The sequence below is a fragment of the Clytia hemisphaerica genome, unplaced genomic scaffold, assembly GCF_902728285.1.
Source record: "Clytia hemisphaerica strain Z4C2 unplaced genomic scaffold, Clytia hemisphaerica genome assembly, whole genome shotgun sequence".
NCBI lineage: Eukaryota > Metazoa > Cnidaria > Hydrozoa > Leptothecata > Clytiidae > Clytia > Clytia hemisphaerica.
In genome coordinates, this window is record NW_027103836.1 from 1,808,959 (window position 1) to 1,829,782 (window position 20,824).

Sequence of the window (20,824 nt, forward strand, 5' to 3'; positions counted from 1 at the left end):
CCTTTTATACGAAAGCTACCTATCTTTATGCGATTGAAAAATATTGTTGAAATTGAAAATGTTGAAAAAGAACTTTCGGGAAATAAAGTACTCTTAGGTTCCAAATAAACGCGCTCCCCCTCCCCCGCTTGTTAATTTCTCGAAAATTTTCCAACACCCCTTATTAGGACCCCGGACCCCCCCCCCCCCGTTTATTAATTTTGAAGAATTTTTTCAGCTTTCATAGAGAAAGTTCTCAATCTGCTCTAAATAGCCTGATTTTAGCCTATATTTACCTTAGCTTGGAGTTTTCGCAAGTAAAATTTCCAACATACCTTCTCCTCCTCCCGTTAATTAAAATTTTGAAAATTTTGCATGCAACACAAACTTTTGTAAAACCTCTTTTCTTCTAGATTTGAGAGAAATTCTAGATTTGATCGATGTTTTAGGGGCCACATACTGTATAACAGACTTGTACCCATTTCAACAAATGCTACGTTTATCACCCAGTTAAGTTTTGCAATCCATCTGTTAGTTTATACAAAATATCGTGTGTTTATATTTCCATTGTCAAAATAAATCCTTCATTCACGTTATATAATCTCTCATAACAAAAATATTTATAAAATACTAAGTTTAAAAATAAAATATAGTAATATAGTAAAATTAGAGGAATAAAAGAATTACTGATTAAGTTATTTTAAAATCTCCTGGACGAGTTGGATATATCATTGCAAAATTTGTGCCCTTTTGTTCAAGCCATTTATACACTTCTTGTAAAAATACACGTTTTTATAAGAGCTAAAAAAAATCTCTTGGATATTCTCAACTTTTCAGATTTTAAACTTAGAAACTACTTTAAAAAGTTTGTATCTTTGTTCTTATTTGGTCTCATCCTAAGAAATCGTATTTTTCAGAGTTTGCAAAGCCTTAAATCTGGGCTTAAATCTTCCTTTGGCATCGAAGCTTTACTTTCTTCTAATATTAAATTTAAAAGACGTATATTCCAAAAACAAAAGTCTTGAAAAAAAATCTCGTTGGAAAGATAACCTAAAGAGAAACAATAAAAATACAGCTAGTAGACCTTTTCATAAATTACGTCACGAACATCACTTGCCTTGTATTCAAACAATTACCATGGTGATTATGTCTCATGAGACATGGTTAAATTATTTTTTTGTAAATAGGAAGTCAAAACGACGCAAGTGATGTTCGTAACGTTATTTATGAAAAGGTTCATCAAGCTAGAATAAAATAAGAAAAATCATCATAAACCATGTGGCAAAGTTCCATTTTTTCTGGCTTTCCTTTTGACAACATTCATAGTAGAAGATTGAACTACTTTGATAACAAAATCCATTTGATGATGAAAAGTCTCTACCAATTTAGATGGAAATATTTTTAAATCGTTTTCAATGCATTCAGAGAGTGACGTACTGTTCGAATCAAATTTCTTATGCGCGTACGGCCAGAATAACAACCAGGTAGCTAACATTGTCGTGTTGTTGAAAGTGTTCATATTAACGTTAGTACGAACCAACTTCTTTTTCTTTTTCTTTGTAGGAGCAGCAAATTTGTTTTTGTTTTTATCACTTTTTCGCATAATGAAGACGGTCTCTAAGACCCATTCGGAGAAAATTGTTAGTTTCGATAAGGAATCATTATTCATATTCGATACGAATTTCTCAATTACAGGGAAAATTTTTGTTTTTGTTAGCGAGTCAACTAAACTGCCTTGTTTGTACGTTAACTTAGCTTGCTCTTCTTTGACACGGACTGTTCTTAAAGTTTGTTTCTTTATTATCTCCATAATATTATCAACCGCAAGTCTGAGGATGTCATCTTTTCTAGATGTGGATAGTGGAGATATTAACCACATTTCCCAATCATCTTTCATGTTACATAATTTCTCATAATGTTCATCGGGAGCGTTTAACAAGACAGAAATCTTTTTGTTGATGTTCAATAATATGGAAGCTTTCTTTTCACTTTTCTCCAAAAGAAAATAACCCAGTTTGAATTCTAAACAGTAAGAGAAAATAAGAAAACAAATCATTTGTCAACACAAAATATCCAGATTAAAATAAGTCAACCTTACTTTTCAGGCTTAGAATAGTAAATTTCCGTTTCTGACCGAGTTTGTATTGTGGAAACAGGGTTACAAGACCGTAAGACTACAACAATATACACTTTAAAAGCCCCGCGTAAATGAAGATCTGTTAATTGAGTTTCTCCCAGTCTTATTTCAGTAACAATAATCCTATCACTCATGAGTAGTTATTTGTCACAGGCCATTTTTTATGCCCTTTTAGCGTCCGGTTATCCGACACTGCCCCTCCTGAAATCACTGAAATTTAGGTAAAATCAGCCTTTTTGGTAGAAAAACACCAGGAAAAGAGCCCTTTTTGACCACCACCGGACGCTGCTTTTCTTTCTCAAATATTGCCTGTGTCATGGTTACCCTTGCATGTATCCTATATGTGTGTTCGAGTAAGACTTGTTGTAGTATACTTTTTTGTTCAGAATTTCATGCTCTTTCCGATGGTCTCATTCATTTTTTTCAAATTCGACTTTTAAAAAACGTCAATTTTTTACTCATTTTTTTCCATTACAGTTTTGCCTGTAAACGTCAGTTTTTAGTCATAAAAACTTTTGCCGGGCCTAATTCGCGGGCCCCCTCTCAAAAAAGTCTTAAAAACCTTCCTACTTTCGAACTAACTACATGCGGTTGCGTCGCATAAAAGATGTCACGGATCCTAAGGATTGGCCCCCTACTAATACCCTTGTTGGAAATATCACATTTAAACCTCTCTTGCACAAGCTAATTCTCTATTAAATCAAGGAACTTTAAATGGAGAAAACTTTAGATGCCGTAAAAGCATACTATTAGCAAATTAAAGTCAAACGAATTTTACACCCCTGTTGGTATTTCTTTTTACCCACACTGCAAAAAAACGCTAAGGACACCCCAAGGATAAGGATACAAGGACACCCCCTTCTCACAGACCCGGTGGGATTTTTTCAGCCAGTGGGGGGTAAAAATAACGGATCAAAACACTCGATGGGGATTGGATATTCTCTTGTTTTTATGGCTGGGGCGGATTTGAATTTTATTGTTTTCGAGCCAGAAAATTCAATGTGGATGGAACGATATTTTGGCCAATTTTTTCCAGTGGGAAGGGGTCTGAGTGGGTCTGTGAGAAGAGGGCGTACAAGGGTGCAAAGAACTAAGGATTCATTTTCAAAAACATAACATACCTTTTATATTAGTCTCATCGATCGGTTTGCTTTGAATGGATTTGAACAGTATTGGTAACGGTATCCAAAATGGTGGAATTTTATGACTGGAAGCATCAAAAAGCAGGACCAGATCTTTCTCTTTGGAATATCCACCGACTAATGTAAAATAGGAACCGGAACACTGGAAGAGGTCGTTGGAAGTGTAATAGCAAACGCATATTCGACTGTCCGTTTGACAAGAGAGCTTGATGTCTCTCCTAGAAAAGAGAGTTGTGAGTCATTTATTGTTTTAGACAGTGAAATCACTGATTTATAGGCTATATCAATATATAATTAAAGAAAAACCAAAGCGAATTTATGACGTACATAATGTCTTAAGAGACATGATAAAGATGCCCTCTTTCTAACTAGTTATGGTAGCTCGTTTTTGCAAGAGTTTAAGAAGAGAGGCCTAAAGGATATTGGATCTCAATTATACTGTAAGTCATTCGTCACAGCCCCGGTAAAGCCCGTCCGTCTACCAGAAAGATTAGTAAGAAATCTTGCTGGGGATAATATCTCCTTGAAATTTGAATAAATAAATTGATTACTCAAAACAAGTTCCTCTTTAAAAAAGGGCAAACTCAGTCCCAGTCCCTTAGCATCCCGATTGTATCAAGTGACATCCATCAGTCTATCAAAATTGTCAAAAGTGGTGCAAATAGCGCTCTGGTTTGAGAAAAGGTTCCTTGTTGAAAAAGAGGTGCAATATTATGAATCAATAATGGTATCAGAATATAGTACAGTATAAGAAAAATTTTTGAGGTTCTTGTTAAAAAAATATTTACTAACATAGGTTTGGTAGCCTTCCTAAAAATTTCCTCACCTGAACTCTTTGATGTTTGAATCCGAGTGTGCAACAACAGCTTCAACATTCAAAGCATTTAATTTCGCGATACAAGCAAATTCATCAAAATTCAACTCGTCGTTATTCTGGTAGTCAAACATTAGACATGACGTAATTAAACTGTCGTTATTATCTCCGCCATTTTGTTCCGTTACTAATTTATCCTCCTTAATTTTCAAGGCGTTGCGTATCGCCAATAAAGTTGAAACACCACTATTATCAAGATCTGCTGCAGTGATCTGGGGCGGGGAAATGACGTAATACATTGTCATGTATTTTTTCAAAATGGCTTTCACGAATATTTTACGGCCGTTTTTCGAATCAAACTCATAACCTTCGTAATTGCTCAAATATTTTTTCAACAAATCTTGACCACGCGTTATCGGTGAAAATGGATTCGAATGACCAGATATTTTACGTCGTCGTGAAATTTTGGATAAACTGGATGAATCACTGATCATACTTGATACTTCGTCATTATTTGCCGAGTCAGCACTACTCGAAGTATTACGAACACAGTCTATTGGTGATTGATAACGTTGCATAATCTCAAAATTCTTAGCCTGAGTCCCACTATGTAATTTCGAAAAGTGATCTACAGCGCCATTATGTCCGTTACTAAGGGTGCTTGGCCCGTTGCTATGGCAACCATCAAATTCATCACCGGATTCCGTAAAATTCGAATCGTCATCTTCACTTTGATCGTCACCATCTTTCTTATAAGTAACACCATTTAAGTATTCGCCATCTTTGAATTTCTTCGGATTGATCTCAAGAGCAATGAATAAATCTTGTTCCGTCAGCAAATCATATTCCTCCAAAATATTATCATCAAAATCGATTGGATCATCTGGATGTTTTGATGATTCTTCATCTTCAATGATTCGATCAAGCCTCGGTGTGAATGTCGTCATAATTCATTTGGTGATTTCAGTGTTGGTGATTTATTGTCTAGAATGAAAGATACGAATTTAGCCTTGTTTGCACCCCCCACCCTTGCTGTGGGATATTCAAGCCCTGTGTGTTTTTATTCATCAACCTGGTTTCAAATCAAATTTATTGTTCGTTTTATGTACATATACCTACAGGATGTGATGTTGTGTTTTAAAACGAAGCGATTTTTATTTCACATTTTTAGATTTCTGCTTTCAAGCAGTTTCCTAAGCTATTAAGCTTATTTTGAGATTGAACCTTTAGTCATGTGAGGGACGATATAAGCATATACCACGATAGAAAAATAACTAACTTGATAATAAGCATATACTATATATCTGGATGCTTTTAAAGCTTAAGCATTACACGAAGAACAGTAAGAACAGCTTGAGAACAATTTATCCTAAGAATCATATAAAATAAGACCAGCTGAGGACAAGATTTACTAGCTGTTATAGAAATCAAGTTTCGCATTTAAATTACACACCGACAAGATGAGCGACTTCCCATTTCATTACCATGTAGAGGTCAACCTTATGTAATAAATGATATTCCTTGCAGCTACTTTTTCTATATACCTCTCTTTAATTGAATTTAATCTTAATTAAGGCTTAATTTTACTGTTGGGCATGGTCTTAACGACGTTAATTTGCGTACCTTTGATAAATCTTTTTCAAACCTTGTCAAAAATCTACCGCGAAGTCTCCATAACTCGAACCTCTATAATTCGAATGTCTCCTTAACTCGAACAAATTGTACAGTAGAGTCCCCATAATTCGAACCTCTATAACTCGAATGTTTTAAACAATGTTAACTTAAACAAGTTTGAGTGAACAGTCAACTGTATGTTGTAACTCGACCAAGTTTTATGACCCCTTCAATTGTCAAAACCTTATAAACCTTACTCCATAGCTCAAAAATTCCTTAACTCGAACAAATTTGTGTTCCCCGTGCTTGTTCGAGTTTTGGAGACTCCACTATATATAGAAGAATGTCTAATTAATAAGTGAAGACCCTCATACCAATCACGCCATCATACAAAAAGTTAGAGGGCCTTAAAGTATAAGTTGAAATCTATACAAATACAAGAAATCTCATCCACTCCAATAAACTGTCTCTCTATGCGCTCTCACACATCTCAAACATCATCCATGATTTGTTTTCGTAACAATTTTTCAAGGGGATTGGGATTGATATAATAAATCATTGTCAAAACAGATTGAACCCTTGATTCTCTCTCATTTTTTCTTACATTGAGTTACGATACACGCTTTTTATAAGAACATCCAAAATCTCTTGAAGCCTTCCGATGTTCTTAACTTCTTTTTCACGAGTTTGAAGCCTAAAAATGTTCCTACAGTAACCTGCTCTTATTTTCACCATTTTGTGAGTCTTTTTGTGCAATTTCCTAAGAAATTTTGTGTTTTAGAGTCCCAAAGCCTCAAAATGTACTTGACTTGTTCTTAATATTTCATATTAAAGATGGAAGGCTATCGAGCCATATGTTCTTATATAGTTTATTCTTATTAAAGAGCGTGTATACAAACAACAGTCTTCTTAGCACATTGATAACAAATATATAGATTTTCATTCCTCATTCACAAATCCAGTTATCCCAAAGGTTGAAATTAAATTACCAAAAATTCGTTAAATAAACTTGAACTCCCCAGCTCCCATGTATCAAGGAGTTGTCTTTCCGATTTAGTGATTTTTAGTGTCATTCAGGGTCATTCGAAAATATCCAAAATAGTTTTTTAATACCTTCTACAAAAGAACTCTTTTCGACTCGAAATTCAAAACAAAGCATGAAATAGAATAAAATTCTTATACATTATCGAGGCCCCCAGTCACCTTTCAAAGTGAAAGAAAAATTTCCAAATCACGATATCACGAGTTAAATTTCCTTTCTACCACGATCACGTTGTTCACGTACTTTAAAAATCTTAAATCACGAAATCACGAACTTGAAAAAACGCCAATCACGCCATCACGAAAACCGCTGGGGGTCCTCATTATCACATCAGCTTTTAATTTTTTTTATACGCAGTGGAATCTTTTTAATTCGAACCTCTATAACTCGAATGTCTCCTTAACTGGAATAGATTGTATAGTAGAGTCTCCATAATTCGAACCTCTATAACTCGAATGTTTCTTTAACTCGAACAAGTCTGAGTGGAGACTCAACTGTCTGATCCCTTCGGTTAACAATGCCTTATAAACCTAAACAATAACTCGAATTTTCCTTAACTCAAACAAGTGTTCCCCGAGCGTGTTCGAGTTATGGAAACTCAAGTGTTAGCCTATTACTAGACCCCATGGCTTTTTTTCTACGCAGTAGCGAAATGTAAAATCTCGGTTTTTGGTGAGGTGCTCGGTACTAAGCAGTATAATCGTATGTAAACATATAAAATCCTAGCAAACTTTCTTTTATATCACAACATATAACCAACAAGTATAAAACACTTTTACTGCTCAAACAAGAAACTTACATGTAAACATTGCACATATAGTGTCACGTATTCTTTTAACTTCCTCTCCGGTTTCAAATATGTACTACAAAATTCAAGGTATAAAAACAGGACACTTGAATTGTCGGAGTTAGTAAAGAAATCACAACTAAAAATGTCTAAAACTGCACGAAAGGACAAAGGTATTTTTTTAGCTTGAACGAAGATATAAAAAATTTTGGAAGAGCGATTGAAATATAATTTAATGTGCGCGATGCACTGGGCTCAACTTCAGATGCTTCAAATTATTCATAGACCCGATTGTAGCAAAGAAAACAAAAGATTAGTATCCAGACCTTTGAAAGTCAAAATTTTTGAAAAGTAAAAAAACCATCCCCAGATATTCACCCAAGGAACAAATGTGCCAAATTTCAGCAAATCCAACCATTTTTTAAGTCTCCAGGCTGCCCCAAGGTTTTTGAGACACACAGACACACACAGTGACACAGACAGACATTCTCAGATTCTAGCTCAACTGAAATTGAGAACAGGGCTCAAATTGATCTAAGACTGAATAACGATAAAATATGAACAGTCGCAGTATCATTAAAATAACTTTTATAAAAAATGTGTTATCATGTATAAAGAGGCACTAAGTATGTACTTTCGTGAAATTCGAACCATCAATGTTTGGTATCCAGGAAACATTAAAGAGGCGTCAATACAAGATCAAAATATAAACAAGGATAGGCTTTGATGAGTGACACTTAAAATATGCGACTTTAAAACAACTTACTTAAGTCACATGTCTATTAAAATTCTCTTAAATTAGATCGTGTACTGAAAAAGTTTAAGTAATGGCGAATAGACAAGATCCTTCTAACTAGTTCATTTTAAAGGTGTTTAAACTTGTCACCTAAGTTTCGAGTATGAATTGCAGACCTCTACAAAATCGCAGGTAGTATATAAGTCTATAGTTTATAAGGAGGAAGAATTCGTTGTGGATGCCAGCATTCTACCAAGTTTCAAGCCCTTCACGGATTTGAGAGCAAAACTTGAAGTTACATATTACCCTCCTCCCTGAAGCCTAGGAATGAGTGCACCCTCCAATTTCTCCCACCAAGCTAAATTGAACCAATTCCTATTACCTTAAGTGAACTCATTTTGACAAGCAGGAAAAGTCCTAGAAATAAATATGAAGCGAGGTAGCAATCCTTTTAAACTTGCTGAAAACAAATGCTGTAAAAATTAATTCTCGCCTCGGCAAAAATAGTTCCTGAGGGTAATAAATCGTTACAAAAAAATGTCCTATTTTTACAAATACCAGTGCATCTCTCAAGTGACGAAAATATTCATATATTGAGTAGAGGAATCGACTTCATAAAATTTTTATCGGGCACATTCAAAAACATAAACACCATGTTGACGTACGCTATATATTTAGAAAATCCGCTGCTCTTAAAATTATTTCTACAAAAAATTCCATGAGATTGTATAAGTATTACTGATATAATACTTTGATAATATATCTAGTAAAAAATGTTTTAAACTGAATCAAACACGTATCGACCTACTTAGTGCGCAGATTATTGATAAAATTCTGTATATTCGAAACTTACTTACGCGTATAATACCAAAGGCAGAAAAAAAACATTCAATATAGTGAAAAATGTAGTGCTAAATTAAGCTGGGCATTAAACCTTATTAGTACAGTTTTTAAGGCTTTCTTGTCATTCTTTATGTACTTTGTTTTAAACCCTGTCTCAATGAACCGCTTAGCATTCGCTTTTTCTGCGATTCTGTACAAATTCCAACCGCGATAGTAATTATCGTCATAAGAAGTTATGGGGCGTTTATATGTTTATATCTGATCCCTCTAATTTAATAGCAGTAATATGTCTAAACATAATCGGGAGTCATAACTTGATGTTCGGAGTCCATTAGCTTTATAATTTTTGAAAATGAAGAAGAAAAACGAAAACTGAATTTTGGTAAAGCTTCCTAATTTAAAAAAAAGTCAAAGCTTATGCTCGGGTGAGTTAAAGCGTGTATAAATATTTTGAAATTACAAAACCAAAAGTTCAAAGTTAGGATATATTGTTGGGTTTTGAGACATGCTCTAACTCGCCGAAGTGGACTTTAATGACGTCTATAGAATCGTCTCGCTTAGAAAAATAATTGTTAACTTTCAAAGTTTCTTGACCTTACACATCTGAGGACTATTGTGAAAGAAAAAAAATGTTATCAGACTGCCAATTGTCGAACGTGCTAACCACACTGGCTTAACTTAGTATCTTTTAAATTACTTTGTAGGCCTAATTGTAAACATAAAAAATCAAAATCAAAAAATCAAAAATAAAATTTTTGATAAATGAAAAGTTTCAGCCTTGTTTTGGCGAAAGACTCGTGACCACGCCTTTTAAATGAAAATTTTGAAAAAATGAAACAACACCGCCAGAAATTTAGCAAAGGAACAATGTGCAAAATTCTGACAAATCGGACCATTTTTGAAGCCTGTCCCAAAGATTTAGTCTCGCTTTGGCGAAAAACTAGAGACCACGCACCTAAAAACCAAAATTTGTAATGTCGATAAAACTACCTTTTCAGCAGTATCCCTGTATAGTACCAAAAAATCTAAAGAGCATTCATTTGAAATTCTATAGTGCTCGCCATCACATTCTATAAATCATCAGTTACTAGTCAGTACACTGAACCGTCCAAGACTAAAATAGAATTTAAACATTGGAAAAAAAAAATACCAAAAAGACCAGAAATTATAAATACCAGAATTCCTTACTGAACTCTTGATAGTCTGGATAGTAACATGAACGACGATTAGAGCAAGTCAAAGATCAACTAAATGAAAAAAAAACACAAGGAAAATTTCAAAAAAAAAGGATTGACATTATAGATTAACCTTGTACAACTTTTGTTCACAAAGCGAGTTCCATATAGACCACAAATGGGTTAACACTCACTAGCGAAGTTCAAAACAAGACAGAAATCATCAATTTCTTGAATGTTTTGGAGAGAATGATTGTTGAACAAACACCACGCGTCAATGTTCTCTAATAATACTGATTTGCTGCTAAAACAAAGCAATTCTGAACTTTCACTTTGGAGTTTTGCTCTTAGAATTTTTGATAATACACGAATAGCTTTAAGCTGTAAGGAACATAAGCCATAAAACTGAACAAAAGGAAGAATAACTGATCTAGGCAGAAAACACGGTTTTTCATTAAATCATATCCACTAAACTTAACTTAGCACTTTCGTCTTCATTATCCACAACTAGAAATTCTATACGAGAGACACTTTGCTAATCCAATTAACCTCAATGTTTAAAAAAATTTATTCCCCGTGCTGTTTGAGTAGGATACTCCTGAGCTTAAAAAAACCGGACCAACTAAAAGTATTGCGACAGGAAACCGCTGGTAAGAATTCGGTGATTTAACCAAGAGATTCGGAAAATTCAACCACAGACCACCGAAAGTCGCACTATCTCATATGCCATTACAATGTAAGGCGGCAAAAAAAACCCAGCTGACAATGGTGATGCACAAACCAATGTGCAAACGTCGGGGGGCAAGAAAGTGAAAAACCATTGTGGTTTTTAGAACGTATAATAGCTTTGTTGTGGTGGGGAGTCGGAGGGGGTGGGGTGCGGTGGTGGAGGAGGTGGGGAGGCCTGCTAAGGACGGGGTATGGGGGTTGTAAGTGGTGCGGTCTCTGAGAGAAGTGGCAATTGTGTGGGAGGTGAGGAGGTGGAGGGCGGAGTGTGGGGGTTGTGAGGGTGTGCGTGGTTGTAGGGCTTGGTGATCTAAGTTTGGGTTGTGTCTGGTGGTGTTGTGTGTGTAGGGGGTCGAAGGGAGGGGGGGTGGGAGAGTCTGGTGTGTGAGTGTATAAGCCTAAATTAAGGGCTGTTTTTTAGTGCTGCGAGCGGGTGTGTGGGAGGATATGGAAGCGGTGAGGGAGTGGTGGAGAGCAAATTCGGGTAGAGTAAGGGTGTCACCAAAAATAGAAACGGCAAAGTGTCCTCAAAAAAAAATAGAGGTTAGTGGGTTGAGAAAAAAGAGTTGTACTTTCAGCTATAATGTAAGTACCACTCGATAATCCATAAAGTATGGTTTAGAAACAACGCACCGAGTTCACATCAATAATGCACACGATCTTAACACTAATACCGAAGACTATAAAATACAACTGGGCTTTTGTCTCTAAAGCTTAAAGAAAGTTGTGGGTTGAGACAAACGAGAGGGTTGCCGCACCACTCCCATCTCGCGTAAAGAGAATCAATTAAAAAAGCAAAAGAAAGACTGTCTCCGGTATATCTCGTGATTAAACAATTTGTTATCTTAAATCTATCCTACTTTTTCCGTACTTTTTTGTCGAACTTATTAAGTTTAGTTATGAAATTTCGATGCCTTCAATTGAAAAGAAACTTAATAATAGAAAGTGCCGCAAATCAAAAATTTGTGTTGAGTAGGTCACTAATGGGGAAAGAAGGTCTGGTGAGATAGTTTACCAACTGGAAGTCAACGAGGTCGTCGGAAATATTTGTTATGAGTCTTTCCCGCCCACCCGTTTCCTTGACGCTTAGCAAACCGAAGGCCGCAAAGAGATAGACATGACAGTGTTAAATCGAGGTTATCTCTAGCTCCTTAATCGGGAAACTACTATCGTCAGGAAAGTGAACGAAATTTTGGCAATGATAGAATATTTTTCCCCGAACGGAAATTATTCCCCGGCCTTAATGCTTACCAAACTACCAGCAAGTACGAATATTTTATCCCCCGACGAAAATTTTCCGGACACGACTTAATGCGTTTACAGCTACCAGTAATGACAAAATTTTTCACCCCCGACGAAAAAATTTTCCCTCCGCGCAGACGAAGTTTTCCCCCCGATAGGTATTGGAGGAGGGGGGTATTTGATCAATACTTCCCGTAGTATAGGTTTGTAGTCGTAGGTAATATAACACGATTCGTTAACGGTTTAGTAGCCCGACACACCGCTATTAATTCTATGTAGCAAAAACCAAACTTATTCTCAGTCTCCTTCAGGAGAAACATTCACCAAGACAATTTGAATATTAAGTACAGTTACTTTCCTAATCAAACTTCATTACACGTTTTATAAGAAATCAAAATTTTTGAAGCCTTCGGATGTTATTAACTTTTTGAGTTTTAAGCCTAAAAATGTTTCCATAATATTGTTCTTAATTTGAACCATGTTTCTGAGCATTTTTTGACTTTTTCCTAGAATCGGTGTTTTTTAGATAGGTGCAAAGCATTGTAAAATTTCTTACCTTTCTTACAAGTTTTGGCATGAAGCCTTAATGTTCTTATATAGTTTAGTCTAAAAAAGAACGGTGTAATTTGAATCTTCGTACATTCAAATATTCCTCAGTTACTGTCACAGAGGAAAAACTTACCTAAAATACTCTACGACAAATTCGAACTTAATCTCTCTGTATTCCGAATAGGTCAAATAACTCCAGTTTGAGTTCGAATAGAGAAAGTAGCTGTAATTCGAAAAATTCCAAACACAAAGATATTCCGTTCGGATTCGTTTAGAAAAAAATCAATGTGAAGTTAACCCGAGCGAGACATACCGAAGTTTTATGATTTGTGTTTTTTTTCTTCTTTTTGGTTTTATACTCCTCCTCTTTGCGACGAGACGTAAAGTTCTCATTTGAACTAAACCCTGACCAACTGAGGACAACGATGAATCAGCAATTTTACCGTCCTCGATTTTGCAGGGAAGAACTGCGGGTTTTTCCAAATCGCTTCAGTCACTCTACCGACCTGTAACGTCCTCAAAAGGTCAGTTACAAAAATTAACAACTAGCATATTTCTCAGTATTTCTAAATCCTAAGTGCACAAAATACCTCAACAATCTTCAAAAAATAACCCATACTTTTGATTGATGATGTGTGCAATTGAAAAGGACAAGCAATACAGAGATAACTCAAGCTCGACCGCAATACAAAACATTATAATATGATATGAAGAAAATTGTTTTGTGTGTTTTACCATACCTTAGCTTTAATGACATCAAATGAGAGAGAAGTAGTTATAGTAGTTATTTGGATAATAACTTGGCAACTACACGTTTTTTCTATAAGAAGTAGTAAATAAACTTGGCCTCGATTGTTCATACCGTTTCTTGTTTTTCAAAGACTTAATCATATATTTCTTTACATTATATGCCTACTCCAACGATCACTATTATAAGTATTAGAAGAATCGCAATACAAAAATCATCACTTTTTAGATAACTATACGCATAGTCATTATTCTTAATGATTTATTCTTAGGCTATAGCAGAAGGTTGTCAATTATTACATGTTCTTATGTTTTATAATGTTCTCATTAAAAGCTATGTTGTTCAAAAGGTTGAGTGGTTTCTTAGGAAATTTTATTAATTGTCTAAGAACTGACCATGGTTACGCACTATTTCACTAAATTGAAATATGCCAGAGATGAATCGAATGACTTTTTTGAAGGGAAAATAAAATTTTCATCATCAGATGTTCTTAAACTTTTTGAATTTAAATGAAAATGTTCTTAATATGTTCTTATTTTTCACCCTTTTGTGAGTTTTGTCCCTTTCCCTAAGAATGATGTCGCGGTACTAACTTGTTCTTAGCATTTTGGCCGTCGAAGCCAATGTTCTTGTAGCGTTTGTTTTATGAACCTCGAAATTTAGACCACATTGACGAAAACTTGCCAGGGATCGAAGAATGACTTATTATAAGGAAAACGAAAATTGTACACGTATTTTTTAATAAGAACAAACTATATAAGAACATAGGCTTCGATGGCTAACCAAATACTAAGACAAGTAGAACATTTTAAGGCTTTGGGGACCGAAACACTATTTTCTCGAAAATAACAACATACTCACTAAATGGGAAAATAATCAAAATTAGAACATCCAAAGACTTCAAAAATTTTGGATGTTCTTATAAAACAAACGTGTATTTTCTTACTTCCGTAATAGAATGAAGATGATTGTTACTTCCTTTTAAAGTCATTTAAAAAGACATTCAATATCAATACCAAAGTTATAGCATTTGCAATTACTTGCAATGAAGATTAAATTGTTCTGAGTCTACAATTATGACCACAAGTCCGAAAGGAGGGGCACTTACTATTGGATACATTGATTGAAAATCAACGATCATTTTTTATTAGAACAATCTAAAGATATGAAAACTTTGAATCTTAGAGAAATCTGGTTATTAAGTTCTGTCTTAAAAGTATATAGTCCACCTAGGTACTTTTATTTTTGAAACAATTTCATCAATTTCAAAAATCTCAATGATTTCAAAGAATATGATAAGTTATGAAAGTTTCGAGGAGGAAAATTTTGAATAGAATATTTAGAATAGGTTTTTTAGTTAAGGTTTTAAGCATATTATTACACTCTAATAAGCAGTACATTTTTAGTGAGGCTCGATTGTTCTTATTATTGGCACTCGGATTGTTCTTATCCCGTCCCTTTAGGTTTAGTAGGCTTCTAGGCTAAATTTGAGGTATCTTAGGCCTTTTATCCAATTTTTGATACCTTGGCTCTAAAATTACAGCGATTCCAGGCTCGACTTTATTCTTAAGCTGTTCCTATTTTTGGGGATTTTTAACGGTATCGTTCTTATAAAAAAGAAGGTATAAAGCCTGGCCGATCATTTCCTGCGAAAAGAGTACCCAATCTCGGAATAAAACAATACACGTTTTTTATAAAAACAATCTATATAAGAACATAAAGCTTCGATGGTCAAAATATTAAACAAGTTACAATATTTCAGCTTTGTTTACTCTAAAACACCCGACTTCTTTGGTAAATGGGCAGAATACTCACAAAATGGTGAAAATAAGAACATTTTTAGAACAAGGCTTAAAACTAAAGAAGCTAAGATCAAACGTAGTCTTCAAAAATATTGGGTATTCTTATGGTAACGATTACTTTTTGGAGTGTTTTTAGCAGAAAAATTAGAAATAATACTTTAATTAAAGAAGGTGTGATGAAAAGAGGAGTCTGTAACTGAATTAGAAGAGAGGACTTAACGCAAAATATGAACCAAAAAATCTTAAAAAAAGGAATATTTGAAGGATAAAGTAATTGTAACAGTAAAGTTTTCAAGTATTTGTTTTGTGTTTTATTGTTAATGGAACCCCTATCTTCACTTCAACTAAAGTGTGTATTTTACTTTACTTTTATTATAAGAACTAACTATAAAAGAACATAAGGCTTCGCTGGCCTAAATGTTAAGAACATTTTTAAGGCTTTGTGGACTTTAAAACACCCGATTTCTTAAGAAGAAAAAAACTCAAAAAATAAGAACATTTTAAGAACATTTTTAGGCTTAATACTCAAAAAGTTAAGAACGTCCGAAGGCTTCAAAAATTTTGGATATTCTTATAAAAAAACGTGTACTAGTAAAGGACCCTTTTTTCTGATAAAAGAGGTCAATTAAACTTTCACAGGAGAAAATAGAATACATGTACAACACTGCTGGACAGAGTATTTGATTCCTTGAAAATATCTTTATTTGAAGAAAAAAATAAGAACCAGAATATTACAAAATAAAAGAGAGATGGAAAATCATTATGATCATATTACACGTTTTTTTAATAAGAACATCCAAAAGTTTTTGAAGCCTTCAGATGTTCCTAACTTTTTTCTTTTTGAGTTTTAAGCCTAAAAATGTTCTTAACATGTTATTTTTTCACCGTTTTTTGAGTATATTAGTCCATTTTCCTAAGAAATCGGCTGTTTTAGAGTCCGCGAAGCCTTAAAATGTTCTTAACTTGTTCTTAGTATTTTGGCCATCGAAGCCTTATGTTCTTTATAGTTTGTTCTATAAAAAACGTGTACACAGTAGGAGGAAAAGAAAAAACGCTAATTTTTTTCTTTTTTTAAAATTCATCCGCTTTGGATCTTTTATGATATTCAAATCGAAAGGGTAGGAATGAGAGTGGGGGGGTCGGGGAGGAGAGCGGAATGGGAAACCTCAACTAGCTGGAATAAAGTTAGTGGTCATGAAGATTAGAAATAGAAATAATAAAGAAGAACGCTTCTACTACTACTTCTAGTGTTGCTTTTCTAATTTTTTTTCATTAGAGGACAAGCTACTTATGGGATTGGTCATCATAAATGATGTAGGGTAGATAACCTTTTTTGGATGCACTTAAAGGTTTTGTTTTTAGATAAGAATGATATTGTTTGCTCACTCATTAATTTTGATTTTCAAGCTTTTTGACATTGGATTGGATTGACACGGATATGGGGCAAGACTGGTCAGAAAAAGAAAAAGAAAAACATTTTTTGCTTATATCAGCATGATATAACAATAGGCAGACACTGTCCAGATATGAAACATGTGTCTGATATGAAACTTTTTACTTATGTAAAAAGAAAACCTTTAATCTTTGGATTTTAGTTCAAATTTTGAGATTAGAATAAGCGGGGAGTAACTCCCGACGGGATCAGGCTCTTTTTTGAACGGTATTCTGGGATTTGCATTTGCAATCTAACGGGAAAACGGGACTGGATCTCTATCCCGATACCGGGATTACACCCTTAAATCTAACAGTAAACAGTAATCTAGCAAATATTTCTCGAGATTTTGGTTTTTAGACATAATGACCGTTTGTTCCTCGTGACAAAGTTTGAACGTGTAGAACAGTTCAGAAAACATCTTGATAAAAAAATTAAGTGTAGACAGTGTAGAGAGGTGTAGACCCCTCTTGGTTTGAATCAAATAATGGGTTTGCTTTTATAAAATGACTTTTTCTAAGAAGTTCTCTATTAGCATAATTTTTATAATATGTACAATAGACTCTTGCTTACTTTATCCCGGGACTTTATCATTCGAATCTTTCAATAATTCGAACTAATCTTCATTCCCTGTCAAGAAGAAACCTTTTAATAATTCGAATCTCTCTGTAGTTCGAACAAATAAAATTCCCCGTTCGAGTTGGAATTAGCGAGAGCTGATTGTAAAGTGCATTATGATGTTTCAACTTAACCAAATGACGTAAAAGAGATGAGGAAATAGGAAATTTTCTTCCTCCATGCAAACCATAGTTGTGTCTAACATTAGCAAAGATATTCCTATTGATATCTCCCGGCGATCGTCACCGACACAACCCGGAGAGCATAAAAGCGATATAGCAGTGTCTTTAAAAATTTGAAAAGTTTCGAGGAATATCTTAGGAGAAAACCATATCAACCTTGAAATAACTCTTAATTTTTATAACACTTTTCGCTTATATTGATTTGAGTTGTTGATACAGTCTAGGTTTGGGTTAGAATCCTCGAATATTTTCGTTATGATTTTACTATCCTGTAGAAAAAACTGTAACAGCCCCTCAAACTCTTCGATCACTGCACTAATCACCATTATAATTCATCTTTTGATTTGTACTTTTTGAGGTATTCAAATTTTAAGTTTTATGACGTCATCAATTATGACGTAATAAAGTACTTTTTGCCTAATTACTTAAAAAAGCCAAAAAATTAATTCTATTGACAGGCAGTTCTGAAATCTACATCTTATATCAATACGCTTATTTTGACGTAAAAATGACCATGCCTAAGGGCCCCAATTTTCAATTCTCTTATGTTTTTGAGTACAACTCCTAACCTATAAATGATTTAATTTGGGGTAACAACAAAGATTTATTTGTGAAGAAGCTTGAAAGACTAGGAGCAAAATGGCTGGAAGTAAATGTACCAATCAAAGTTCGGCTTATATGTACATAAATGTTGTTACTGCCATTTCCAACAATCCGGTGGTAAAACACAGGTCAGGTAAGGTCACAGGTCGCAGGTCACGGTCGCAGGTCCAGGTCACAAGTGCAGACCGGAAAAAAAAATAAGATCATAACATATACATAACAATAACATCAATACATAGCGCATTAAATTACAAAAAAGTAATACATGCTATTTAGATATTATAAAATGACAATTGAATAGAATAACAACCTTTTTGACATAGTGACACTACTTAAAAAATAATGACAAAACATAAATAAATGCCTAGCAAGACAAAAGCACGAAAAATATTTATTATACAGAATGTGATGTGGATGGTGTGAATGATATAGGGCACCAAACAAGCTTCAAGGACCCTAAGGAGTGGTTTTAGAAGGAGAAAACTATAATTAATTCAATTGTCATTTTAATGACTTAATGACAATTTGACAAAAATATTGACAGAATTACAAAATATATTTTCTTACAAGAGAAAAACACCAAAATATTCAGCATGCCGAATGTGATGATAACAAATATGGCTGGATATAAAATTACACCAATCAGAAGCGCGTGAGTTCTCTGAGAAGGTAGTTTTAGAGCGATGTGTTTTATTATATGTAACTACATATACTACAAACATTACAATATTAAATATACCTGTTAACGTATATAGGTTTCAATATTTCTGTCTGCTAATACCACACGGCAACTCGAAATCGATAAAAGCACATGGTTAAATTTTTGATGTTTTAAATGTTTTATATGGATGAAATTGCTTGAGAATTAGGTTTTTGATAATTCTTTGTGTTTTCCAAACATTTTCCTCTGCAATGACATTGATTAGAGTTAACCTGTCATCACTGACCTGTGACCTGTGACCTGCGACCTGTGACCTGTGACCTGCGTTTTACACTAACCGAACCAATGCTTCAAATCTAACAAACCATATATAATAATATAATCTTTTTTTAACAAACGGATGAAATATTCTTTTTCTTTAGAGACTTTTAACAAGATAAGCTTTTTTCTGGTACAATTTTTGAAAATAAATTGTTTTAATTATCTTTGTTGACCAGCACCTTATGTACCTGCTATAAGCCTGTGAACACTACCAATGAACACTACCAATTGTGATATACAGTAATTGGGGGAATTCCTCAAATATATACTCACTTTTTAAAAGTTTTTAATCCCTGATTCTTCCACAATATCCATTCAATAGATGAATATTAAAACTCTCAAAACTTAGTATGATGGAAGAGTCTATACAAAAAAAATTCTTTGTACAAACGGGTGTCTTTCATTAAATTCTAATCAAAAGCACTGCAACACACTGTTCATTTTGGTCAGTAGCTGTAGCTACCCGGGGAGTCACCTAGGCAAAAGGAGGGTCCAGGTATGTGCTGCCTTTCTTAAAGGTGCCTTTTTATCTTTAAAATCCCACCAAAGGTCGTAATAATCACAAATTCTAATTTCGACACACTTATTTAGTAGAGATAGGAATAATATGAAAGGTGGAATCGGTGATTGAAAAAAGAAAAATAATTTCGAACTTTCTTTCATTTTTCAGCTTTAGAAAAGGGTGTCAAATTTAGAACAAAAGAAAATAGCAAAAGAACAAAGGAATTACCCATCGCCACCATTTCGCAACCATGGGGAATCGCAAATTTACGGAAATGGGAATCCGAAGAAGCTTTCGTTTTCTGACTGTCTTTTTAATCTGCCATGAAGTGTTGTAAAATTCCTTATAGAAAGATTCTCCTACAAAGAGGCTTAAAAAAAATGAAGTAGAAAAAAGTCGTTAAAAAGTCATTTTATCTTAACAATAATTGTAAACAATGTCACAACTACGGAGCGCTGACTTTTAGTTTTATGACTTGCTCTCACTCGTTTCGTTTCTGTAATAAAAAGAAAGTTGTCATTGTGAACTTTGAACATGCTTGAAATCAAGGTACTTCCACTAACTGACTAACTGTAGTGTAGTCTACTATACCTAGTAGTAGCCTGGTAGCTAAGTAAAAACTGAAAGGAAAAAAATAAATTTGAATTTAAAATACCTTGATTTGATAATCGATTGTTCAGTATTTTGTTTTGGGTAGGATCTGTGCCCAGTGATGAGTTAGCAGTCAGGCAGTTGTAGCAGGCTTACCTGGTTGAGTTTTTGTCAGAAGCTGTCAGTTAGTAAGTCGGATATTTGATCTGTTGTTGGTCATTTTGGTCGGCGAATGCACCAAAGTCAAGTTAGCGACACATTCAGCGACACATTCAGCGACACTTTCGCTTTCAGCGACACTTTCAGCGACACATTCGAATTCTTTTGTATTTTTCATGCTGAAGGAGAGGATTCCTATTCTGGAAATTGGTATTCCTATCAAGCCTCATCTGTTAGCTATAAATTACACCAAAAATAAAGTTCTAAAAGCGTTTCCTCTTTTCAGGACACGTTCGAATAGATGCCTCATTGGAAATCTCGGAATACTCATTTTGGGCATTATGGCCTGATTTCGCACCAAAACAATGGATTCCTATTCTGGAAATTGGTATTCCTATCAAGCCTCATCTGTTAGCTAT

The 20,824-nt window shown here is 34.4% G+C and overlaps 1 protein-coding gene across 2 annotated transcripts; it reads right to left on the bottom strand.

Moving 5' to 3' along the window:
- Positions 1 to 924: 924 nt before the first annotated feature.
- Positions 925 to 20,393, bottom strand: LOC136807201 (uncharacterized). 2 transcript variants are annotated; one of them, XM_067063785.1, is made up of 4 exons: positions 20,311 to 20,393; positions 4,085 to 5,056; positions 3,238 to 3,476; positions 925 to 2,001 (listed from the first exon to the last, which is right to left on the bottom strand). In XM_067063785.1, the coding sequence occupies exons 2-4, from the start codon at positions 5,017 to 5,019 to the stop codon at positions 1,247 to 1,249; spliced, it is 1,929 nt and encodes a 642-aa protein (XP_066919886.1). In that variant the 5' UTR covers positions 5,020 to 5,056; positions 20,311 to 20,393; the 3' UTR covers positions 925 to 1,246. The 2 variants fall into 2 exon arrangements, with proteins under 2 accessions (XP_066919886.1, XP_066919887.1); XM_067063786.1 differs by lacking the exon at positions 20,311 to 20,393 and adding an exon at positions 13,406 to 13,428.
- Positions 20,394 to 20,824: the final 431 nt, after the last annotated feature.

Coding starts and splice junctions, on each gene's coding strand:
- LOC136807201 (XM_067063785.1), bottom strand. CDS start 5,019: ATGACGACATTCACACCGAGGCTTGATCGAATCATTGAAGATGAAGAA. Junction 3,477..4,084: donor TCAAACATCAAAGAGTTCAG/GTGAGGAAATTT, acceptor TCTCTTTTCTAG/GAGAGACATCAAGCTCTCTT. Junction 2,002..3,237: donor CGATGAGACTAATATAAAAG/GTATGTTATGTT, acceptor CTTACTGTTTAG/AATTCAAACTGGGTTATTTT.